The following is a 27190-nucleotide window of genomic DNA, read 5'->3' on the forward strand; positions in this document are numbered from 1 at the left end:
GTTGTATTGTTGACGTTCAGTGGCCGCCGAGGAGAGAGAGACAAGTGTTACCTGTCAAAAGAAATAACAGCTGTTTGAGGTCAGCTAAATAAAAATTTATAACCAATTGCAGCAAACAGCAAAGTGTAATGAACTGTCTTATTAATTGTGTACTAATTAAAGTGTTAGTGTCCTTATAAGCATAATAATCTACCAAATTTAAGTGAATCTTTAAGACTGGCGGTGATGAGTTGGCCGGGGGAGTGTTGGCCGGGGGAGTGTTGATAACATTCCATACATTATTTTCATTACTATGCTAACAAACATCTAGTTATCTACATTCTCATTTAGCTATATTAGAATAAAGAATGTCACCTAAGCTCCTGTTCATTGTAATGGTTTGTTTTCTTCGGGATTTTACCTTATAATCCATTGATTGCATATTGTTGAGCAACAATTTATTTCAGAAATAGTAAATAATCCGTAACTTTGGATTCGTTTTCAAAATGCCATATATTGTCATTAAACAGTGACACTTTTAAGTAGGAATAAACCAAAATTCACTACTAGCTCAGTGGTTCATCCTCCACCATACACTACCGTAATGGTAATAGCCAAGTTCAATTGTGCACCGTAACTGCACAATATTTCACCATAGAACATCTAATAAATTGTAAATATTCGTTAGTGACCATAATGGGAAATTATTAATGATTAAATGTTTTTCATATGTCTCTTTATGGTGATTTAAATGAATAGCTATGATCTCGTTTCGTTGGTGACGTTTATGGAGATATGACCCACTAGCACTGCCAATGGAACTGCTTGGTAATCTTGGATGAAATGGCTAACACCAGAAGGCGTTGTTCAATTTTGTTAATTTTTTTCTGCATATGTTCTTATCATTATATTTTAAAATAGACAAAATTTACTAGAACCTCTTCTAGTACCTGACCTAACCAACCAAAAAAACCTACCTAACCTTACCTAACTTCCTAGCTCCCCTGCCATATTTTGATATCTGGTGTCAATAAAGCAATGTTGTTGTTGCGTCTTGGTGTAAATTTAAGTTTTTTGTGGATGTGAGAGTACACTCGGACTGGGCATGTCAGTTGTAAACATACTTAGCAAATGACAACACACACTGACTCGGCAGATTTTTTGGAGGAGTATTTGTGGTGAATAATAGTTTCTTCACGTACAAACCATGTAGACATCGTTTTAATGTTCTCTGATCAGGTTCTTATTGTGTTTTACCTCGTAATTTTCCTCATCCTTCATGCCCTGCCCACTACAGGTGATTTATGATCGTGGATAGAGAAAAAATACTTTTAATTAAAATAAAAAGTTATCGCCTATTTAAAAATACTTACTATAATGATAAGAACATCTGTGGAAAAAATGAATGAAATTGAACAACTTCTGGTGTTAGCCATATTCTTCAGTATTACCCTTTACTCTATAGCATTTCTGTCGATAATGTATAGTGTTGGAGCTATTTTCACTTTTTCATTTCACTTAAGAGAGTAAAAGTTCATGGGGTGTACTATATTGTTTACTTGTTAAGCCAATCAGCGGAAGCGTCAATGTTATGTGTTAAGCATGTTGATGCGCTTATTCACCCGTTTTCATGGGAAATTTATATTTTGGGGTATTTTTTACCTTTTAATATCAGGGCTTTTTTTTTTTTTTTTTTGCTCCTTTGTTTTCATTTTTCTTGTTGGGTTAGGTCAGGTCCTTCTTATGATTGGTGATTCATTACAAAATTAAAACCATAGCTAAGTCTTGGCTGGACCTCACAGTCTCCCATTACATTTCTCAGTAACTTTACTTTACTTACTTATAATCATTGTGTATGCCAAACATGTTTTAAAACCATTTAAGGTGTTTTAAGGAAGACCATTTTTTTGTTTTGTTTTTATCAATGTACAGTACAATATCTCCGCTTTTATAATAGAAGTCTATGGGAAAACATGATCTGATTTACAAAAAAAAAAAGATTAACAAAAGATTTTTCAGGAATGAAACCCTTTCATAAATCTGGTAATGTCTGTACATTACTGATGATACTGTACACAGTTTAAGCCACCAAATTGAAAGATAAAAGTATAGGTAGCCAGTTAAGGGAGCTCTTGAAAGGCCTGTAATTAATAATGCTTAGTTTACCTAATAGTACAAACTGGGACTCTATGCCATCATGTAAACACTGCTGACCCACAAAGACATAAAAAAATTGTCATAAAGCATTGATGATGATGATTTAAATGTTGTAGATCACTTGTATTTAACATCTCATAATTTTTCACACAGTAATTTTTCAAGTTTTGGGCTTTTGTCAAGCAATTTAGAACGTTTTTTAATTTTTATAAGTAAATATTTTGTTTAACATCCTGACATCATAACTTAGGACAATGGTAAGATTCCTTGAAATTATGCTAGTTGATTCTGTATTGACTGTGAGTACTGTATTACTTTCATTAACATTGACCTCTAACTAATGACTTTATGTACAGAACATTACTCAAGAATAAATTTTTGTTTTCAGGTGGGAAGTGACTGATTCCATACCTTGAACCATGGGGACCCAGGAACAACCATGTTACACCCTAATACAAGGGCCAACTGATACAGAACAGCCCTCAGAAATGACATTAAAACAGGACCTAGGTAATACTTTTAAGCCAATATATTTTTACTACTTGTGTACAATTAACATAATGTACCTTTTCTTAAAGATTTGAATGGTTCACCACCAGCATGTTGAACTCATTAACTATGTAGTGAAATACATTTGCTGTTATTTTCCTTTTTAATAACACATTGATCATGACAAAATTGCCCTCTTTCCAGAAAATGGTGATATCCCTGTCAAGACTGCTGCTCTGAAAAAAGTCATCCAGCTTATTTTGAATGGAGAACGTCTCCCTGGGATCTTGATGACTGTAATACGCTTTGTTATGCCGTCCGAGGATCACACCATCAAGAAGCTACTGTTGGTGTTCTGGGAGATTGTCCCCAAAACCACACCTGATGGCAAGCTGCTGCAGGAAATGATTCTCGTGTGTGATGCATATAGGAAGGTAATTTTCTTCTCTACATATTTACTTATACTGTAATTTAATTAACATGTTACTAGTACTGTACCAAATTTTATAACCGTAATTATTCTAAGAAGGGTGGAAATGTAGTTATATAAAAGCAACATGAGAGTAGAGGAACAAGGATGTAGAAAATGAGAAATATAGAATTGAGTGATGTTATGGGTTGAGGGATTTAATTGTAGGGTAAAGAGCAAGTCAGTGTTTGCTCAGGTGGTATGTCCATAGATGGTACAATGTACTCATAGATCATTCACCATAGTGATCCCAGCAGAAAAAAATTGAGAGGTGTTAGGTTAGAGACCCTGGTGGCAATTGGTCCTTGCTATCCAGTCTTTACTGATATGTTGTGATTCCTTCTCCTGAAAAAGAAAATAAGAGAAAAACGTTAATTTTCATACACTGTACTGTAGTGTGTGAACTATGAGACATGTGATCCTGTAGGTCTTTAATTGCTTATTTATTATATCTTTATATTTCTTCAGTTTGTCATGAGTATTTTGTGATCAGTTCAAGAGATCTCATCTTTACACTTATAGAGTGTTTCTTTTCCCCTTTTTATCGTGTTTAGTTAAGTTTGATATAGCTTATCCTAGAAATTGTTGGTGCTCTTTGTTTCCTAGTTTTGACTGAAATGTTTTCTTCAGGATCTTTCTCATCCCAATGAGTTCATCAGAGGATCAACTTTAAGATTCTTATGTAAGCTTAAAGAGCCAGAGCTGCTGGAGCCCCTGATGCCCACTATTCGCACATGTCTTGAACACAGACATTCCTATGTTCGCAGGAATGCTGTGCTTGCAATTTTTACAATATACAAGTAAGTACAGATACAGTTTTGTGTACAGAAATAAAATGCAGTAGCATGTTTGTTTCCTGTTATTTTGGGGTAAATTCTTTTTGTGAAATTACAATTATGTTACGGTATTTATATTACTTGACTCAAATTTTTGCTTTGCTTTATTTCTCAGGAACTTCGACTTTCTGATCCCTGATGCTCCTGAACTCATTTCTAACTTCTTGGAGGGTGAGCAAGACATGTCATGCAAGAGAAATGCCTTCATGATGCTGATACATGCTGACCAGGAGCGGGCCCTCACTTACTTGTCAACGTGTATTGATCAAGTCAACTCCTTTGGAGATATTCTGCAGCTTGTTATTGTAGAACTTATATACAAGGTGACTTTCTAAATTTCTGTATTTATTTTTGTTATTCTGTTTTATCATATGATATACTTTTCTCTGTGTACTCTGAAGAATAATTTTATCTCAAAATCAGGGTACCTGTAGGGATATATGTTCTTTATCGGTGTTTACTCGCTCTTTTGTATGTTGTCAACATCACAAACTGTGTTGGTGGTTGCACCGAGCTTAATATTGTTTACTTAAAAATACCAACCTATTGAATTGTCTTCTAAGTGCTTTATGAGATGAGGAAAAATATTTATTAACCATTAAACTGCAGCCCAAGAAAAATTGCCAACTCTGCCTATGTGCAACAAGCCTTTTTTTTTTTTTTTTTTAATCTTACAAAAACAATAGATTTTCAAAATAGAATTGTGGACAAGCATGCAGAATAACAGAATAATACTCCTCTTATAACTTGTCTGGTGGATGTTTTCTGCATTTGCAATCCCATTATAATGATATGCAATACACTAATGAGCAGGGACCCAGCTGTTGCCGAGTGGAGTTTGGATGTTGATGGTCATTCGTGGCTGATATTTGGGTGTTGGTAGGTGGCAGTGCTACCATGAGGTAGTCAGTGGGTTTTGTCTACTTACTTTACTTATTTTATTTTTACAGTTATTGTAATTGTAATAATTTCCTCCTACTTTTCTAACTCAAGCCCAGTTCACAGCAGCCCATTTTCATATCCGTCTCTGACATCATATTGGCATCAGTGACGCCATATCAGGCCAGTTTGGTGAACGTCGTGTGTGAATCGGGGAATTTCATCTGCCTGTTTGTAATGTGTTTGTCAACATGGGCGAGATAAACCATTGTTATTTTGCCCGTATCAATAGACGTTGGCTGCAGTTTAAGGGTTAAGTATTGAACCACTATTTACAAGCATACAATTTGCAGGTATGTCATGCCAACCCAGGAGAGAGGGCACGCTTCATCAGGTGCATCTACAATCTTCTCAACTCCAATAGTCCAGCAGTCCGCTATGAAGCAGCTGGAACTCTGGTGACCCTCTCCTCGGCACCCACAGCCATCAAGGTGGGCACTTGTCATCATGTCAGTCTGTTAAATTGTTGGAGCTCTGAATTTGTTCACCAAATTCTATGTATCAATAGAGAGGCCCTCAGTATTTACAGTATTATAGGTTAATTTAGAAAGAATTTTCATAATTATGTCCTACCTGACAAATTACGTAGCTATATTAAAGCAATTATTCCTCGAGGTTATAGTTTTTCCAAGTGTCCCTCATTTAAAGTGAGAATTGTGTTCTTAGAGACAGCTGGTAGCTACAGTATAAGTGAAGTTGAGATAAGTGAAAGAGGGGATATATTTCCAGCTACTGACAAACTAGCCCTTTTAATGACGATTCTTTACTTATTAACCCCTGGTGTATGGGCTCCCTCTGAGCTGATTAAAGTTGTCTGACGATAGCCAAATAAAATATTCAAATTGGCATCCCCATTGAGAAGGGGTGAAGTTTTTAGCAAACAGGAATACCACTGGCATGATATGAGTACAGTATAGAAAACTATATAATTGCATGAGTAGTGTGATGCATAGTCATGTATATGGTGTATAATTATAACTTGGTATAAACTAAAAAAAATTGCAAAAATTAAATCGGCTCATAAAAATCCAGTTCTTTTGAGGTCGATATAAATTAAGTCAATGTATTAAGCTTTTAACTTTTAATTATAGATTTAATACGAGCAAATATACATGTTCCAATATGCAAAAATGTTGAGTGGATATTTATTATTTGAGTACTTTTGGTTTAGGTTGAATTTTATTTTATTTTTATTTTTTCAGGCTGCAGCTAATTGCTACATTGAATTGATTGTTAAAGAGAGTGATAACAATGTCAAACTTATTGTCTTGGATCGCTTGGTAGCACTTAAAGATTCACCGCAGCAAGAAAAAATTCTGCAGGAACTAGCCATGGATGTTTTGAGGATTCTTTCTACTCCAGATTTGGAAGTTCGGAAGAAAACATTGAATTTGGGTAAGATACTAATACCATTACTTTGGCACTGTCCAGTAAATGCCATGGAGATAGAAAAAAACGTTTCAAAATGAATTTCTGGGTCCACAAGAAATTTATCCTTGCTTTTAGTGGTCATGTATATTTTTAGTTATTTTTATTGGGATACAAATTAGTCACACAACCATGCCTGTCTGTACAATAGCCCTGCCTGTATCTATTCTGACCATCTTTATAACCATTTAAAATCTGTCTAGTCTACTCTTACAATCTCTCTTTTTTATCATTGCAGTCAAGTTAATTAGCAAATACTTTCCACAGCTTTGGAACTAGTAACAATGCGCTCAGTGAATGAGATGGTTGAGGTGCTGAAGAAGGAAGTTGGCAAGACACACAACACTGTTGAACATGAAGACACTGGCAAGTGAGTACTAATGATTTTCACCTTACATAGGAGTGAATAGATTGGTCTCTACATGCAGCTTCCTCTCACAGATGTACAGTACAGTATATCTTATCCATGCCCTTTCCTCTATTCTGCATCCTGTCTTCCGTCTCATAATTTTTCATCCCATCATAAGGTTTTTGGAATTGTTTTATTCTCACATATCTTCATGTGCCTGTTTGTATTGCTGTTGTGATAAGGGTGAATTGTGTTTTATGTATTTCTATTAGTTGTTTCAGCCTGTTCGTGTCATACTACATTTGTCTTCTCTTTTTCTTTTTCAGTAATTTCCTGTATTTCATAGACTGTCACGCATAAAAACAGACTAAGGATCATGTGAAGATTAGGCACACCAGTTTATTTCACCTTATGGTTAACCAATCTAAACCTAACCTAACTTCACATGATTCACAGATTAATTTCTATCCTCCACAGGGTTACTTGATCCCCAGTTTCCTCACTACCTCCAATAAGATAATTTCCACACGTGGATGATACATACACTCAACCCTCAATAAATCAACAAGCTAGGGGTTCTGGCTTCACTGAAATAATGAATTTGCCAAATTAGTCGGAATTTCCATAATTGTGCACTGTTTCAGATGTACTGTATATTGTGTGCCAAGATTTTAGAATGGGTTTGCAAATTTTTATTTATTTATATATAATGCACAGGTACTCCTCGACTTACGACCTACTCGACTTACGACCACCCGGACGTACGACTGCAGCAGTCGTATAAAATATTTTTCAAATTACGTATTTTCGAGTCCCGACGTTAGTGATTGCGCTGTGTACTAAAAATTTTTTTTTTGTAATTCCCTTGAAAATGGCTGGCCAGCGTAAAAGTGAGAGTTCTCGTGGTGCTGAGAAGAAAAAGAGACGCCCATTTTAGATTTTCTATGTATTATTTTTGCCTTTTGGACATAGGTCCAATTCGACTTACGACCTGGTCATTGGTCCCTAACCCTGTCATAAGTCGAAGACTGACTGTACAGCATTTCATATATTTTTTCTTAAAATTTTTTGGGGGGGTTGCACAGGTGTAGAGAGCTGTTAGTGAATCAAGTTTACCATTGAGCATTGTGTAATGGCAACTTAGTAGCAACACACACATACCTGTACCAATAATCTTGTTACACTCATTAATTTCTTATATTTTAGTTGGGAATCCTTGAATTATTTGTGTATATGTATACAGATATTTGTCACCTGGGTTCCATACACCATCAAACAGTGCCTGTGGTGACCTGCAACCTCACAATAAAGTACTGTACTCATTGTAATTTCTCATTCACTTTTTTTTTATTTGCTGAATTAGCCCCTTGTGTAATTATATCATCTTATAAAGGCACAAGTTTCAGCTTCACATAGTAGTATACCACTGCTCTTGGAATTGTTTTAATTATCTGCTTTTTTCAGAACTTTTTCCTTTCTGGGAAATATTCATTCTTCATAAGCATTTGAACATAAAGTATCAGCCTATCAAGTATTCATTACATTACTCTCATTCACTCACACTTCAAATTTCTTCATATTCTGAGTTGTTTCCTGCAACACATATTCTGTTTTTTTAATTATGTAAAACTTAGTTGCATATAAGTAGCTATGTTCTCACTGCTGCATTCTATTTTTCATGCTTTATAGTCCACTCTTTCTTTTGCAAGGTACCGGCAGCTACTTGTCCGCACCTTGCACACCATCAGCATGAAGTTCCCAGATGTGGCTGCTAATGTTATACCTATCCTGATGGACTTCCTGTCTGACAATAATGAACTGGCTGCAACAGATGTTCTGGTCTTTGTCAGGGAAGCCATTCAAAGGTTTGAGGTAAGGTCTCTTTTTTTTCCAAGTTATATGTAAGAATAGAATTATTTATAGCTATACACTGCATAATACAAGTGAATATTACTATCGGTTTTTGTCATTTAGGTAAGGATTTGGTGTGACTATTTAGTTTTTAGTCAGTATAAAAATGGTGAAGATGGCTGTTAGTGTTCTGGTACGATGGCTGTTAGTATTATGGTGAAATGGCTGTTAGTGTTGCACTGAAGATGGCTGTTAGTGTTATGGTGAGATGGCTGTTAGTGTTGCAGTGAAGATGGCTGTCAGTGTTGTTACGGTGAAGATGGCTGTCAGTGTTGTTACGGTGAAGATGGCTGTCAGTGTTATGGTGAAGATGGCTGCCCGTTATTTAAATTTGTTGATGTGGATTGTTTTTCTTCCAATATTTCATATATTCTGTCTCATATCATATGACAGATGAACAGTAATGCTGCATCTGTCATCACATGTTATGAAGTTTATATATAAGAAATAAACAGTTCTGTTAAGATTTGGTTGTTATTAGTGACTTAAATGTGAGAAGAAGTATCAGTATTTGCCCCTTTCTTGAAGTACAGTATAGGGTAAGGTTCACAGGCTGATGTTGAGTGACATATAAAAGTGTAATTTAGGAGATAAGGTGAAAACTTGGAATAGTTTGCAGGGGTGAATAACCAGTGTCACTTCACAATCTGAAATAGATGGTCTCGTGGTGTAGAAAATTTGAAATGTATAAATAAAGTGTTTACAATTCATTCGTCATTGTAGCTATAGCTAATTTTGCTCTTCATTTGTCAAAACTATTTTAACTCATATTAAATCATGATTTTGTAAACCTGACAAGATTTGTTGCTTTCAGTATTTATTTGGTAACTTTGAAAGTTATGTGCTAGTTCTTATTATTATTTGTTATTTTACGGTTTCTTTTTTTTACTTCTCTGCACAGGGTCTGCGTCCACAGATTATTGAGCGTCTTCTCTCGGCTCTGCCAACCATTTGTTCTGTTACTGTGCAGTGTCACACATTGTGGATCCTGGGAGAGTATGCCTCATCTTCAGGTATGGTTATCGAAGATGATAAGTTCATCACTTCTAAATATACACATATTATTAAAAAAATTATAAATCATGCATACGGTACTGTATTTTATTATTATGAGGACACTATTTCATATAGCTTAATGCCATGTCTCAAGCAATTTTCGGATTTACTTTTATAGCCTGATGCATTATCAGGTGCATAGAATAATATGTACACTTAAGCCTGGCAGCTTAAAGTCCCAGATGACCCTTAGCTTAGTTGGCTGGATAATAGCCTCAAATTAGAATTTAGAGCAATCTAAAGATAAGTCCCACCTCCTTGTCACAATTGTGAAGGGGTTAAGGGTAGGACACCTGGTTTGAATCAACAATGCTCTCTCAGTGAATTGGTGAAACTGGCTAACTCTCAGAAAACTTGGGGTAATTAGTGGTCGTAATGACACTTGGAAGATTTTAATTAAAATTTTTGATGCTACCGGTAATTACTTGCCAACTATGGGTTCCGAGGTGGGATTTTGTTTTGTTTTTTGTTATTCTGGAAGTACTTAATTAGGTAAACCCCTAAAATTCTGATTCTGAGAGAAAGGTATTATGTCGGTCAAAATATTCTAAAGGTATTAATTGGGCTTAATGTTTCGGCCATTTCGGCCTAAAATTGGATTTTGTTCAAAATCTCGGTATAGGCACTCCTGAGCATTCTGATTGCGAATCTATGGTCCACGATTTGATTGTGGGGTTATTCGTGGTCGTAATGATGTTTTGATCTTAATTTGCCTAGCAAAAGGCAAATTAGTGGATTGATCCTAAAATCCCATTTCATAGCCAAGATGGCTAACAGTAACAACTGACAAACAAAGTGCATGCATGTTAGTCTGATGACTTGTAAGTTTCCTCCCTTTGATGGGATGGGAACTTGTGCTTTTATTCTCATTTTTTGAGGACAGCAATTGTGATAGGAAGGTAGGAATAACATTTGGATTTTTCTTAGGATAGATTAAATTAGACAATACTACCCATCCATTAATGCTTAGGATCATCTGGGTATGTGGCCTTCCAGGCATAGTTTAGCTATACAGTTTAATTAATTCAAGCTGCCTGGCTTGCTATAAAATGGAGCTAAAGATCATTCCTACATTCCTCATAAAATGAAGGAAGCTGCACTTTTTTATAGCTTTAAAAGATAAAAGCTGAAGGTAGCAATGTCAACAGGAGAGGTTTCGGGTGTGGTGTCTGCTGTGCGGGGGAGCCTTGGAGAACTACCCATTGTGGAGGATGAGATGCGTAAGGCTGCAGGTGAAGCTGGAGAAGAGGAAGGTTCTGGTGATAAAGCCACTCAACAACAACAACAACAACAGAAAGTCACTGCTGATGGCACTTATGCTTCCCAGTCTGCCTTTTCAACAACTACGTAAGTCTAATTGTATTGGAAAATATACTGCTGAATAGGGGAAAATTGTGGAGGGACTTGGGTATCTAATTTTAATGAATATAATTGATCAAAGTAATTTTTAATTTAATCTTGACTTCGGAATTCTTTTTGGACAGGTCGGTTAGAAAGGCAGATGACCGACCACCTCTGAGAAAGTATCTTCTTGAAGGCAACTTCTACCTGGGGGCTGTCATTGCTAACACCCTTGTCAAGCTGGCTTTCAGGTACAGTATTTCTTTGATCTACATCAGACTTTTTCTCTTTTATTAATATGATCTTGCCTGCTGTTTTATGAGAAAAATTATATGGAAATACTTTGTACTGTATAAATATTATGCTTCGGTTTATATAGTAGTTTAATATTTGACATAGCTAATTCCACTTTGGTTTAGTGAAAAATATGTTAGATAGAGCCATGAGAACAGTTACCGTCTGTTATTTGACTGATTGACATTACGAAAATGGAAAATCTTTAAGAAAAAAATATTATCTTTGACCTTTGACTCAGCAAAGAAGTAACCATCATAATTTACATATTGAGCTAAATTACAGTACATTTGTTTAAATTAGAATGATTAAAATATAATGTTGCTCACTTTGAAGCTCCTTTTTTAATAAATAGTCTCCATTTTTATGATTGTGTCTTGACTTAGTTTATTTTCTGCAATAGGTACACTTCTCTGGAAAGTGAGCTTAGTAAACAGAATGCCTTCTGTGCTGAAGTGATGTTGGTGATCTCCTCCATTGTCCACTTAGGCAAATCTGGTTTACCACAAAAATCTATGACTGATGATGACTATGATCGCATGATGCTGTGCCTCCAGGTAAGTGTGATAATACTGTAGTTGGTGTTGTAATTCTCCCTAAGTACCATTTCTTTTTCAAGAAAATTCACATTTACTCAGCATTCAATTAGGTTTGAGAATAAAAAAAAAAAAGTGAGTCTTAAAACCACTGTAACAACATTTAGATCTGTAAAGCATTGTCACCAAAACCAAGGTGTCTACTGGTCTGGAAAACCTGGAAAAGGCAGGGCATTTTATTTGGGGCTGGAAAACCTGGAATATCCAGAGAATTTTACAAAGAAACCGTTGAATTTTATGTGAATTCAGTTCAACTTTAAAATACAGCATGCCCTTCAAATTCGTGGGGGTTAGGTTCTCAAAATGGCCACTTATGGGTTTTCGAGGTCATTTCTTGGTGCTTGTGTATTATTCTGGATGTACTTAAATAGTTAGGCACATTAAATTTTAGTTCAGAGAGAAAACGTATTTTTGGCCAAAAATCCTTTAAGGCTTTAGACTTACAATTTTTGTCATTTTCGGCCAAAAAATGGATTTTGTTCAAAATTTCAGTATAGGTACTCCTGAATGTGCTGCTTAAGGATCTGTTAACCAAAATTTGATATCTTGATTATAACTTGTTCAAATGGCTTTTAGAAAATGTTCAAATGATTTTTAGAATATTTTAATTACTTTTGCAATGCTAATTACTGGCCACTTATGGGTTTTTGAGGTCATTTCTTTGTGCTTGTGTATTACTCTGGATGTACTTAAATAGTTAGGCACATTAAATTTTAGTTCAGAGAGAAAACGTATTTTTGGCCAAAAATCCTTTAAGGCTTTAGACTTACAATTTTTGTCATTTTCGGCCAAAAAATGGATTTTGTTCAAAATTTCAGTATAGGTACTCCTGAATGTGCTGCTTAAGGATCTGTTAACCAAAATTTGATATCTTGATTATATCTTGTTCAAATGGCTTTTAGAAAATGTTCAAATGATTTTTAGAATATTTTAATTACTTTTGCAATGCTAATTACTCGCCACTTATGGGTTTTCGAGGTCATTTCTTGGTTCTTGTGTATTATTCTGGATGTACTTAAATAGTTAGGCACATTAAATTTTAGTTCAGAGAGAAAACGTATTTTTGGCCAAAAATCCTTTAAGGCTTTAGACTTACAATTTTCGTAATTTCGGCCAAAAAATGGATTTTGTTCAAAATTTCAGTATAGGTACTCCTGAATGTGCTGCTTAAGGATCTGTTAACCAAAATTTGATATCTTGATTATAACTTGTTCAAATGGCTTTTAAAAAATGTTCAAATGATTTTTTGAATATTTTAATTACTTTTGCAATGCTAATTACTCGCCACTTATGGGTTTTCGAGGTCATTTCTTGGTGCTTGTGTATTATTCTGGATGTACTTAAATAGTTAGGCACATTAAATTTTAGTTCAGAGAGAAAACGTATTTTGGCCAAAAACCTTTGGTTATTTTAGACTTACAATTTTTGTCATTTTCGGCCAAAAAATGGATTTTGTTCAAAATTTCAGTATAGGTAATTCTTGAATGTGCTACATGATCTGTTAACCAAAATTTGATATCTTGATTATATCTTGTTCAAATGGCTTTTAGAAAATGTTCAAATGATTTTTTAGAATATTTTAATTACTTTTGCAATGCTAATTAATCGCCACTTATGGGTTTTCGAGGTCATTTCTTGGTGCTTGTGTATTATTCTGGATGTACTTAAATAGTTAGGCACATTAAATTTTAGTTCAGCGAGAAAACGTATTTTTGGCCAAAAATCCTTTAAGGCTTTAGACTTACAATTTTTGTCATTTTCGGCAAAAAATGGATTTTCTTCAAAATTTCAGTATAGGTACTCCTGAATGTGTTGCTTAAGGATCTGTTAACCAAAATTTGATATCTTGATTATAACTTGTTCAAATGGCTTTTAGAAAATGTTCAAATGATTTTTAGAATATTTTTAATTACTTTTGCAATGCTAATTACTCGCCACTTATGGGTTTTCGAGGTCATTTCTTGGTGCTTGTGTATTATTCTGGATGTACTTAAATACTTAAATAGTTAGGCACATTAAATTTAGTTCAGAGAGAAAACGTATTTTTGGCCAAAAATCCTTTAAGGCTATAGACTTACAATTTTCTTCATTTCGGCCAAAAAATGGATTTTGTTCAAAATTTCAGTATATGTACTCCTGAATGTGCTGCTTAAGGATCTGTTAACCAAAATTTGATATCTTGATTATAACTTGTTCAAATGGCTTTTAGAAAATGTTCAAATGATTTTTAGAATATTTTAATTACTTTTGCAATGCTAATTACTCGCCACTTATGGGTTTTCGAGGTCATTTCTTGGTGCTTGTGTATTATTCTGGATGCACTTAAATAGTTAGGCACATTAAATTTTAGTTCAGAGAGAAAAAGCATTTTTGGCCAAAAATCCTTTAAGGCATAAGACTTACAATTTTTGTCATTTTCGGCCAAAAAATGGATTTTGTTCAAAATTTCAGTATAGGCACTCCTGAATGTGCTGCTTAAGGATCTGTTAACCAAAATTTGATATCTTGATTATAACTTGTTCAAATGGCTTTTAGAAAATGTTCAAATGATTTTTAGAATATTTTAATTACTTTTGCCATGCTAATTACTCGCTACTTATGGGTTTTCGAGGTCATTTCTTGGTGCTTGTGTATTATTCTGGATGTACTTAAATAGTTAGGCACATTAAATTTTAGTTCAGAGAGAAAACGTATTTTTGGCCAAAAATCCTTTTAGGCTTTAGACTTACAATTTTTGTAATTTTCGGCCAAAAAATGGATTTTGTTCAAAATTTCAGTATAGGTACTCCTGAATGTGCTGCTTAAGGATCTGTTAACCAAAATTTGATATCTTGATTATAACTTGTTAAAATGGCTTTTAGAAATGTTCAAATGATTTTTAGAATATTTTAATTACTTTTGCAATGCTAATTACTCGCCACTTATGGGTTTTCGAGGTCATTTCTTGGTGCTTGTGTATTATTCTGGATGTACTTAAATAGTTAGGCACATTAAATTTTAGTTCAGAGAGAAAAAGTATTTTTGGCCAAAAATCCTTTAAGGCTTTTAGACTTACAATTTTTGTCATTTTCGGCCAAAAAATGGATTTTGTTCAAAATTTCAGTATAGGTACTCCTAAATGTGCTGCTTAAGGATCTGTTAACCAAAATTTGATATCTTGATTATAACTTGTTCAAATGGCTTTTAGAAAATGTTCAAATGATTTTTAGAATATTTTAATTACTTTTGCAATGCTAATTACTCGCCACTTATGGGTTTTCGAGGTCATTTCTTGGTGCTTGTGTATTATTCTGGATGTACTTAAATAGTTAGGCACATTAAATTTTAGTTCAGAGAGAAAACGTATTTTTGGCCAAAAATCCTTTAAGGCTTTAGACTTACAATTTTTGTCATTTTCGGCCAAAAAATGGATTTTGTTCAAAATTTCAGTATAGGTACTCCTGAATGTGCTGCTTAAGGATCTGTTAACCAAAATTTGATATCTTGATTATAACTTGTTCAAATGGCTTTTAGAAAATGTTCAAATGATTTTTAGAATATTTTAATTTTACTTTTGCAATGCTAATTACTCGCCACTTATGGGTTTTCGAGGTCATTTCTTGGTGCTTGTGTATTATTCTGGATATACTTAAATAGTTAGGCACATTAAATTTTAGTTCAGAGAGAAAAAGATTTTTGGCCAAAAATCCTTTAAGGCTTTAGACTTACAATTTTTGTCATTTCGGCCAAAAAATGGATTTTGTTCAAAATTTCAGTATAGGTACTCCTGAATGTGCTGCTTAAGGATCTGTTAACCAAAATTTGATATCTTGATTATAACTTGTTCAAATGGCTTTTAGAAAATGTTCAAATGATTTTTAGAATATTTTAATTACTTTTGCAATGCTAATTACTCGCCACTTATGGGTTTTCGAGGTCATTTCTTGGTGCTTGTGTATTACTCTGGATGTACTTAAATAGTTAGGCACATTAAATTTTAGTTCAGAGAGAAAACGTATTTTTGGCCAAAAATCCTTTAAGGCTTTAGACTTACAATTTTTGTCATTTTCGGCCAAAAAATGGATTTTGTTCAAAATTTCAGTATAGGTACTCCTGAATGTGCTGCTTAAGGATCTGTTAACCAAAATTTGATATCTTGATTATAACTTGTTCAAATGGCTTTTAGAAAATGTTCAAATGATTTTTAGAATATTTTAATTACTTTTGCAATGCTAATTACTCGCCACTTATGGGTTTTCGAGGTCATTTCTTGGTGCTTGTGTATTATTCTGATGTACTTAAATAGTTAGGCACATTAAATTTTAGTTCAGAGAGAAAACGTATTTTTGGCCAAAAATCCTTTTAAGGCTTTAGAGTTACAATTTTGTCATTTTCGGCCAAAAAATGGATTTTGTTCAAAATTTCAGTATAGGTACTCCTGAATGTGCTGCTTAAGGATCTGTTAACCAAAATTTGATATCTTGATTATAACTTGTTCAAATGGCTTTTAGAAAATGTTCAAATGATTTTTAGAATATTTTAATTACTTTTGCAATGCTAATTACTCGCCACTTATGGGTTTTCGAGGTCATTTCTTGGTGCTTGTGTATTATTCTGGATGTACTTAAATAGTTAGGCACATTAAATTTTAGTTCAGAGAGAAAAAGTATTTTTGGCCAAAAATCCTTTAAGGCTTTAGACTTACAATTTTTGGTCATTTCGGCCAAAAAATGGATTTTGTTCAAAATTTCAGTATAGGTACTCCTGAATGTGCTGCTTAAGATCTGTTAACCAAAAATTTGATATCTTGATTATAACTTGTTCAAATGGCTTTTAGAAAATGTTCAAATGATTTTTAGAATATTTTAATTACTTTTGCAATGCTAATTACTCGCCACTTATGGGTTTTCGAGGTCATTTCTTGGTGCTTGTGTATTATTCTGGATGTACTTAAATAGTTAGGCACATTAAATTTTAGTTCAGAGAGAAAACGTATTTTTGGCCAAAAATCCTTTAAGGCTTTAGACTTACAATTTTCGTCATTTCGGCCAAAAAATGGATTTTGTTCAAAATTTCAGTATAGGTACTCCTGAATGTGCTGCTTAAGGATCTGTTAACCAAAATTTGATATCTTGATTATAACTTGTTCAAATGGCTTTTAGAAAATGTTCAAATGATTTTTAGAATATTTTAATTACTTTTGCAATGCTAATTACTCGCCACTTATGGGTTTTCGAGGTCATTTCTTGGTGCTTGTGTATTATTCTGGATGTACTTAAATAGTTAGGCACATTAAATTTTAGTTCAGAGAGAAAACGTATTTTTGGCCAAAAATCCTTTAAGGCTATAGACTTACAATTTTTGTCATTTTCGGCCAAAAAATGGATTTTGTTCAAAATTTCAGTATAGGTACTCCTGAATGTGCTGCTTAAGGATCTGTTAACCAAAATTTGATATCTTGATTATAACTTGTTCAAATGGCTTTTAGAAAATGTTCAAATGATTTTTAGAATATTTTAATTACTTTTGCAATGCTAATTACTCGCCACTTATGGGTTTTCGAGGTCATTTCTTGGTGCTTGTGTATTATTCTGGATGTACTTAAATAGTTAGGCACATTAAATTTTAGTTCAGAGAGAAAACGTATTTTTGGCCAAAAATCCTTTAAGGCTTAGACTTACAATTTTTGTCATTTCGGCCAAAAAATGGATTTTGTTCAAAATTTCAGTATAGGTACTCCTGAATGTGCTGCTTAAGGATCTGTTAACCAAAATTTGATATCTTGATTATAACTTGTTCAAATGGCTTTTAGAAAATGTTCAAATGATTTTTAGAATATTTTAATTACTTTTGCAATGCTAATTACTCGCCACTTATGGGTTTTCGAGGTCATTTCTTGGTGCTTGTGTATTATTCTGGATGTACTTAAATAGTTAGGCACATTAAATTTTAGTTCAGAGAGAAAACGTATTTTTGGCCAAAAATCCTTTAAGGCTTAGACTTACAATTTTTGTCATTTTCGGCCAAAAAATGGATTTTGTTCAAAATTTCAGTATAGGTACTCCTGAATGTGCTGCTTAAGGATCTGTTAACCAAAATTTGATATCTTGATTATAACTTGTTCAAATGGCTTTTAGAAAATGTTCAAATGATTTTTAGAATATTTTAATTACTTTTGCAATGCTAATTACTCGCCACTTATGGTTTTCGAGGTCATTTCTTGGTGCTTGTGTATTATTCTGGATGTACTTAAATAGTTAGGCACATTAAATTTTAGTTCAGAGAGAAAACGTATTTTTGGCCAAAAATCCTTTAAGGCTTTAGACTTACAATTTTTGTCATTTCGGCCAAAAAATGGATTTTGTTCAAAATTTCAGTATAGGTACTCCTGAATGTGCTGCTTAAGGATCTGTTAACCAAAATTTGATATCTTGATTATAACTTGTTCAAATGGCTTTTAGAAAATGTTCAAATGATTTTTAGAATATTTTAATTACTTTTGCAATGCTAATTACTCGCCACTTATGGGTTTTCGAGGTCATTTCTTGGTGCTTGTGTATTATTCTGGATGTACTTAAATAGTTAGGCACATTAAATTTTAGTTCAGAGAGAAAACGTATTTTTGGCCAAAAATCCTTTAAGGCTTTAGACTTACAATTTTTGTCATTTCGGCCAAAAAATGGATTTTGTTCAAAATTTCAGAATAGGTACTCCTGAATGGGCTGCTTAAGGATCTGTTAACCAAAATTTGATATCTTGATTATAACTTGTTCAAATGGCTTTTAGAAAATGTTCAAATGATTTTTAGAATATTTTAATTACTTTTGCAATGCTAATTACTCGCCACTTATGGGTTTTCGAGGTCATTTCTTGGTGCTTGTGTATTATTCTGGATGTACTTAAATAGTTAGGCACATTAAATTTTAGTTCAGAGAGAAAACGTATTTTTGGCCAAAAATCCTTTAAGGCTTTAGACTTACAATTTTTGTCATTTTCGGCCAAAAAATGGATTTTGTTCAAAATTTCAGTATAGGTACCAGGGCTGTGGAGTCGAAGACAAAACCTTCGACTCCGACTCCTCAAATTTTTATGCTTCCGACTCCGACTCCTGGCCTATTTGTAACAACTATTTCTACCATCCTAATTGTAATTTGTATGTTGTAACCTGCATAGGTAAAAAGTAAAACACCGTGGCTATACTGCTACAGCTTTATTAATGATCTGGACGATATTTAAGAACTACAAAAAGATGATAGGCTTGACTTTCAAAGTTTCAATCAAAAGAAAAATAAATTTATTAAGAATTCAAGATATTAACTAGAAAACACCATTTACATGTATATCTAAAAGTTCGATCTCAGCATATGAATTTTGTTTAAGCTCATAATCTGATGTGGATCTAAATGATGATCCTACAATTCCTTTTAAAGTAAAGTTATATATTTATGTACATTAAAGAAATGAATACCTTATTAAGGAAAATGGATAAACCTTACATGATTAAGTTATTAAATTAAATTTGCCTTAATCTCACCAAAAACAGGTTGTAGCTAATTGTTTTGTAGCTGAGAGCCTCTGTGCAGTTTTCAACGAAACAAAATTTGATATAATTCAAAATTTCAAATGGTAAAGAAGAGACTATCGTCCAAAATTATAGTGCTATACTGTGCCTGCTACAATAAATTCATAATAATGCTTATAAAATGGAAATAAATTCTTTTAATAATTTAAGAAAATTAGTGGGATCAGTGGAATCACTGCAATGAATATGCCTGAGTTCATATATTTGTTCTTAGGAACAGAATAGCTTCAGTCGGAGTCGGAGTCTGGACAATTTTACCGACTCCGACTCCGCAAGCCGAAATTTCCTCCGACTCCCCGACTCCACAGCCCTGATTCCCTCTATGTGTTTGCCCTTAGAACAATTATTTCTTTTACCTGTATTGTATATATGTGTGTGTTTGTAGACACACACATACAAATAAATAAAAATGGGAAAATCTTCTCACAAATAATCAGAAACAAATATATTACAAATGTTGAGTCTACCCTTGTCCACTCCGTGGAGCAGGAGTGTAATTTTTCGGTTTTTGCTGGCTTTTGTGGAATGTCCAGGTCGACCCACATGAATCGCACAACTCCGAGGAGAAAAATATGGATGGGGGAGTTGTCAAGGTCTTTGCTGATGTTCATCACTAGGCTTTGGGAGGGTCACGAAAGGTTCTTCAATTTCTTTATTAATATCATTTATATCTTCTTTAAATTTCCCAATAGTATATACATATTATTGAGAACCTCTAATTCTGTTATTCTGTCGTAATAAACACCAAATTAATGTACCTGGAATTTTTTAAATTTTACACCTTGAAAAACTGAAAATGCCCTTAACCCCTTTGTGTATTGGCTCCCCTCTGTACTAAGTAAAATCATCTGGCATTAACCAAATAAAATATTAAAAGTTGCATCCCCGTGATGAAGGGGTTAAAGAAAAGTACAGTATTTTGGAAGATTTGGTAATAACTTTATATTTTATTTTTTGTCATAAAGAGTGAAATTTGGAAATTAAAGAAAATTTATAATTCAATGTTCTTCAAATGCTATTTATATGGTAAAATAGTGTCATTAAATCAGTGGGTAAGTGCATTGTCTGTTTACAGAACTAAAAGCAAATTTTGTAACTGCATTTATCAAGGCATAAATATAAACAAGCTTGATATGCCTATATATGTACATCTAATTTTCTCTCCTAGCATTTTATGTATACAGTATTACCCCGCCTAACGCGGTTTCACTTAACGCGTTTTATCATATACGCGGTGCCTCGCCAGAGCTGAACTTTCACTTAACGCGGAATTTTTCATCATATACGCGGGAAGCGGCGCGGGCACGATGCGCACAAGGTCGCCCAGTCATCAAAACATTACCGAGTTCTTCACCCACCACAGCTGGCCCAAGTCAGTGATAGTGATAATTATAGTGAGGATATGGACTTATATGGCCTTTGAGGGGTTTGACAAAGAGGCCCTGCAAGCCTATGTGGTGGATAGTGATACAGGTGAGGGCCAATAATCTGCCCTCTGCCTCGGAACCAACCCCCCATCCCCGTGTGCCCAGCCATCTTTTCTACTAATGCAAGTGTTAAAAAACCTAATATTATTGATATTTCTCTTAATTATTAATTGTGTGTGCATACCATCATAAAGTTAAGATAAAATTTTTACTACAACATAGTTGTGTGTCGTCAAAAAGTGGAGTTTGGGGGTCGGGCCAGTCTCTATTGGAATTAATCCCATATGTTCTGTTGTTCACTTAACGCGGTACCCTGTGGGTTCAATTGACCGAGTTAAGCGGGGTACTACTGTACTTGTTTCTGTCATGATTTAAAAGTTCCTCAGTATGATTGCAATTATGGATTTTTTGTTTCTTTAAACCACTGTGAAGATATTTATGATAAAGGAAAAAAGGAAATGATAGCAAAGACTTTATATTTAAAACTCTGTATTGTGCTTGCCCACTGAAACAAGCAATGGTAATCATTATACAGTATTACATGCTGTGCTGTTAAACTTGGCTGAAGCAGTGAGGTAGTTTAAACTTCATACCTTCCATCTGTATAGCTATCAATGTTATTCTGTTCCATCCTTGATAGGGTACAACAGACAGACCAAAACCAGAAGGCTTTCAACAGCAAGGAGTAAATCATTCTTCCTTTTTCTACCCCCTTTTTTTTGCCATACTAAAACACTGAATTTACAGGGGAATATATAAAGAATATATTTACAGGTTGTGTCAGAGCGCACCCCTAGTTTGGCTTCAGTGTTTACAAAGCAGTGCCGTGCAGCTCTTTCTCACATGTTGACGGCAAAGACTGAGGAAGAAGAAGCACTAAGGCGTGATCGTAAAGCCAGCAAAGTTATTGAGCATGTAGATGACCACATTGCTTTCTCACACTTGACGAAAGGTGGTGATCTCTCCTCAACGGATGATATGTTTGATCTCTCAATGTCCATGGCTGTTAGTGGTGGAAAGAAGGAGGGTATTGATCTGACCACAAGTAAATTGAGCAAGGTAAGGAACTCTGCCATTGTGGAAATAAAAAGTTCAACTCTGTTTTTTTTTAATTTCTCATTTATTTGATGATGTCTTTTTATTGGTATTAATGACTTTTGTTCATGCCTCCCTAAACCTCACAATGGTTTGCTTCTTTAACTTTCTTACTAATTAATTATTCTTTTTATTTTCAGCCAGACTATTTTATATACAGTACCTGTGTCACCCAATAAATGCCTTACAGTAGTATTAGCTGTATGTTTACTGCCATTGTTCAGAAAGACCATAATTATGAGTTTAATAGCTCATCATGCTGATAAATAAGTGAAAGAATGATTACAATATGCCATTGATAGTATACAATATTACAGAATGTGTAATAAATCTGTTCATGTTAAGCCTTATTTCCAGTCAGTACCTAGTATATGTCTCCAGGCTTTTGGCACATGAGTTGATACAGCACTCAGGCAGTTGTGTGTAGTGCTAACCATAATGCCTCCATGTGTACTGAAGACTCATTATCCAATGTGATGTAGCCATAGTCCTGTATACAGTGTCCATAATAGGCCATCAGGCTTATAGGATCCACTTTCAAATATGTCTCAAACTTTCTGTAAACTGGTTTCTAAAATCCATAACTTATTGAACAATTTTTTTTTTTTTTTTGCAGGTAACACAGCTCACAGGCTTTAGTGATCCTGTATATGCTGAGGCTTATGTCCACATCAATCAGTATGACATAGTCTTGGATGTGCTGATTGTCAACCAGACTGCAGACACATTACAGAACTGCACTTTGGAGTTAGCAACCCTGGGAGACCTTAAGCTGGTAGAGAAGCCTCAGCCTGTAGTACTTGCACCACACGATTTCTGTAATATCAAAGCAAATGTTAAGGTCGCCTCAACAGAAAATGGCTTCATTTTTGGCAACATAGGTAATTGCATTGTGCATATATTATAACCAATAAGCCTGTTTACTCAAAAGTAGATAGACAGTAGGGGTTTGTGTAAGTGTGGTAGTTGTTTTAGTCAAAAAAGAATATGTATATATTTGATAGAATTTGTATCTTTTAGAGCAAGTGGAAGTACCTGAGACAGTAGTAGCATGTGAAATATATTAGAAAATAGGAATTGTGGTAAAAGTGTTCAGTTAACGAGGAGAGAAAGACAATAATACAGAAAACTATCAATTTCCAGTCTTCAAGTTTGCAGTTTATAATATACAGTACCACAAGTCAAACTTGTTTAAATTATATAATTTCCATTTTCACATTGCCAGGTTTGGTCAACCATGGATGAATGATAGGAGTTATAGGTAGAAAATATAGTCCTATAATGGTAATTGAATTTTTGTGGGAAAAACTGTACCAAGAATTGTTTTGAGAAAAAATAAACAATATTTAAAAATCTGCTACAGTTTACAAGAAAATTTTCTGCACCCCTGGTACTTCTGATTGTGTGATGCATTGTGTAGCCAATATGATGTACACTCAACAGAAACTTCTCGAACACCTGGGCACGATGGATGTGAGAATAAGCAGAATGAGGCTTGTCATCTTGGAGTGGTTTCAGATTCTTAGTCCATTTTTTAGATTGCATAGTGCATATAGCGTTCGAGAAGTTTTGGGTAAGAGGGAATATTCTTTATATCACGTATAGTTAATACAGAGAAATTAACAGGAATACATAATAAGTTATGAATAAAATTTAGCCTCTGGACTTAAAATGGGAAATTGATATGAGAGAGATCCAGTTTCTAGGTTCACAATTTGCAGTTTTAAATCGGGGGGGGACTCACCTTCCACTAGGTAGCCTAGATATACTTTATGTAATCTCTTCTCCTCCCTCTCATTCACATGATAAACTGTAGATTTTAAACTTGTTAAAAAAATGTTCCAACACTTGATATTTTCTTGCAGTGTATGATGTGAAAGGCTCAACCAGTGACCGTAATGTTGTTATTTTGAATGACATTCACGTTGATATCATGGACTACATTGTTCCGGCTTCCTGCACAGACCTCGAGTTCCGACAGATGTGGCTTGATTTTGAATGGGAGAACAAGGTATATGATTATGAATATATTTTTTAGTACTTTTTCAAAGATTTATTACAGTACTGTATTAGCTCTCCTGTTAGAAATAGGACTTTTGGCTTACCCTTGTGTCCAAGTTATAAGGTTTATGTAGTGTGTTAAGTTCAATGTGCACCTGCAACTTCTGCAACTGAGCTTTGGTTAATATATTTTAAATTCGTGTGTTCTTTAGATTCAGACTCAAGTTGAATTATAATAGTATATTAAAAAGTGTTTTGAAATAAAAGAAATTGTTTTGAAGGGCGAGAAATTACAGTAATGTTTTAAGTAGGTTTTTGGGGCTTCATATTTTGTTAACAATGTGTATATTACACTTCTGTATATATAGGTACTGTATGTTGCTACACCCAAAGTTTCATTACTTGTATATACTAAAATTCTGAGCCTCCTTTATAGTAATCAGTGACTAAATCTTTTAGGAATGTGCCACTGTACCTTTCGCATCCATTTTAGGTGTCAGTCAACACCCAGATGACAGAGCTAAAGGCATACCTGGACTACCTTTGCAAATCTACCAATATGAAGTGCCTCACCCCAGAGAAGGCCCTTGGTGGTACAGGGGACTATATGGCTGCCAATCTTTATGCACATTCAATCTTTGGGGAAGATGCCTTAGCCAATTTGTCTATCGAGAAACCTCTTGGCAACCCTGATTCTGCAGTCACAGGCCACATCCGTATTCGTGCCAAGAGCCAGGTAAGAATCTACAAAGTTTGATTCAGTTTGATAAGTTGATTTAACAATGAGTAAAGGGGAATAAGTTTCATTCCTTCGTGTTTGTTTTTTATTGTGATGCAGGCTGGACTTGTCGGACCATGTTGTCCCATCCGTGTCACTCCACAACAATAACCCTCAAGATACTGCATTATACAGCATTTCAACGGGGAGTACAGTATTTAGAAAAAAACTGTTGCGTGTATTTTCCTCCTGTAATCATAGTTTCCTTAAAATAATATGTACAGTACTGGTAAATGTAATGAATAAATAAAAATAATACCAATAAATATGATAAAAAAAATGGATTGCAATCCAGTAAATGAAAGTTTAACACAATCGCCATTTGCATACACTCCCTGTTTTACCATAGCAATGCAGACCAGCAGGGACACTACTTCCACCGACTCCCTAGCAGCGCCCCCCCCCCCCTTTCCACACTCTGAGCACTCCTCCCACTCCCCCACGAGCCAGCTAACTCGTGTGCAAGGAATTGTATATTCCCTTATGTATGTAGGATGGTGTGTGCATGTAAATGAGTAAAAATAAATGAAAAAAGTTATGTGTATCTACCCAAAAATAACACCTCACATCTGGGCTTAGTAGCCGAGTGTTTACAGTGACAAGTCTAATATTGCTACAATGCCGCCAGCGATGTTAACAGACACAAAGGTGAAAAGAAAGTTACTGTATCTGTAAATCTTCATTTATGTCAGGTGTTTGTAGATTTAAAAATATAGGTTGCAGAAATGCAGGTATGACATTAATACAGTAGATAGGAATACTTGTAAGAGTTCAGAAATGGTTACTGCTTAGCTCTGAAGAGTTGGATGCCTGCTGTACGGTTATTAATCATCTCAGGTTATCATCACCAATACAGTAGTTATAAATCCAGCTTTTAATTTTACAATAATTATTTTATTTAGTTAATTAAAAATAATAATAATTTGTAAGTAGTTTAAGTAGGTAGGTAGTAGGCAGCTACCAAACAGGGAAGTACTACAGCCTAGGAAGATATTGGAAGCATAATGTATTGTCTAATGGTAGACCCTGCTGCCATATGGCATCACGAAAATTGTGACCAAGTCCCAGGTTGCTGATTGACTTTCTGCCTCATTTACACACAATTGCAGGGTCTCAATTGTTTCTCTTACCATTGACAACACAACATACGTTACGTACAATGTTTCTCACTCTTGATCTTTTTTTCATTTTTGTATTTCTTTAGGGTTCTTTATTATTATTATTATTATTATTTTTTTTTTTTATTATTACTGTACTGTATTATTATTATTATTACCATTTTGCCCCCCAGGCCCCTATGTGGGTCAATGACCTGTGTCCGGGTAGGCTAATCCCCGTAAAAAAAAAAATAACATACAGTATTTTAAATTTTGGAGTTGGGTTAGGTAGAATTTAGCCTACTGGAGACAGCAGGCCGATTTTTTAAACTATTTTTCAGAGAAAAAAGTGTTATGAGCTGTATAATTCGGTACTTGTTATTCATGTGTTGGGTACTTGGGGTGTTTACTGTATTGTAATTTACTAGACATATAGTATATTGATCTTTTTATTTTTTCCAGGGGATGGCCATCAGCTTGGGAGACAGAGTTAACAAGGTGCAAAAAGCAACTATCAAATCTGTAGGAGGTTGAGAAACTCTACAGGTCTTCCACAGTTTTATTTTGTGTTACAGAATATATTTTTTTCACTTCTTGTTTTTGAATTGAGGGCCTTTGCAATATATTTGCTTTGCTTTAAATTGGAATGACATACGTAAGTCATCATTGATATATTTCATATAGGTAAAGCCATTATGTTTTTTAATTCATGTGTTTTTGTTTTCAAGAAAAATATAAGAAAGGTTAAGGACATATCCTAACTGATCATTCTGAGGTCCATTTACTCTGTTAATTTGTTTTGTTCAATGTATATAATCAGGACTTTTTCTGTTATAACAATTGTATTTTAAAGTTAAGTTCATTGTTTTTATGATGGCCATGGATTAATAATAAATTACAGCTGACATTAATATTCTATTAAGGAAACCCACCTATTATATTTGTACACTAAAAACTTATAAGTATACAGAAACTCAAGGAAAGTACAGATGAATAGTAAAAAATATTCATTAACATAATGCTGTAATGATGATGTGTACTTATTGGGATTTTGATACTTACTGGAGAGATGTTAGCCCCAGGGGGAGGAGAAGGTGAGGATGTGGTTGAAGAGGATGAAGAGAAATGAGAGTAAGATCTTTTGGAGGTGACCGTATGGAAGCGAATTTTTTGCGAGTTATCCCTTTAAGTGAACTATTTACGATTTCTTTTATGTACAAATGTTTTTGTTTTGTGGATAACTCTACCAAATTGTGTCTAATATTGAAACTACATTGCGAGAGAGAGACAGGATGACTGCCAGAGTTAGGGAGATAAGATGGCTGGATGGCATTGGGAAGACAGAATAGTTACTTTGGGATCGAGTAACAGGATGACTGGGTATGAT

At 34.3% G+C, this 27190-nt stretch overlaps 1 protein-coding gene across 2 annotated transcripts; it reads left to right on the top strand.

The window, feature by feature from the left end:
* Positions 1-26714, top strand: LOC121876082 (coatomer subunit beta-like). Of its 2 annotated transcripts, none has more exons than XM_042381001.1 (18): positions 1-79; positions 2525-2646; positions 2830-3059; positions 3725-3894; positions 4046-4253; positions 5163-5300; positions 6072-6264; positions 6565-6667; positions 8356-8518; positions 9459-9570; positions 10762-10960; positions 11098-11205; positions 11652-11805; positions 21607-21891; positions 22544-22808; positions 23793-23938; positions 24422-24664; positions 26266-26714. In XM_042381001.1, the coding sequence occupies exons 2-18, from the start codon at positions 2556-2558 to the stop codon at positions 26335-26337; spliced, it is 2880 nt and encodes a 959-aa protein (XP_042236935.1). In that variant the 5' UTR covers positions 1-79; positions 2525-2555; the 3' UTR covers positions 26338-26714. The 2 variants fall into 2 exon arrangements, with proteins under 2 accessions (XP_042236935.1, XP_042236934.1); XM_042381000.1 differs by lacking the exon at positions 1-79 and adding an exon at positions 104-125.
* Positions 26715-27190: the final 476 nt, after the last annotated feature.

Source organism: Homarus americanus, unplaced genomic scaffold (genome assembly GCF_018991925.1).
Source record: "Homarus americanus isolate GMGI-L3 unplaced genomic scaffold, GMGI_Hamer_2.0 scaffold34921, whole genome shotgun sequence".
NCBI classification, from domain to species: Eukaryota; Metazoa; Arthropoda; class Malacostraca; order Decapoda; family Nephropidae; genus Homarus; species Homarus americanus.

Coding starts and splice junctions, on each gene's coding strand:
- LOC121876082 (XM_042381001.1), top strand. CDS start 2,556: ATGGGGACCCAGGAACAACCATGTTACACCCTAATACAAGGGCCAACT. Junction 3,060..3,724: donor TGTGTGATGCATATAGGAAG/GTAATTTTCTTC, acceptor TGTTTTCTTCAG/GATCTTTCTCATCCCAATGA. Junction 8,519..9,458: donor AAGCCATTCAAAGGTTTGAG/GTAAGGTCTCTT, acceptor TTCTCTGCACAG/GGTCTGCGTCCACAGATTAT.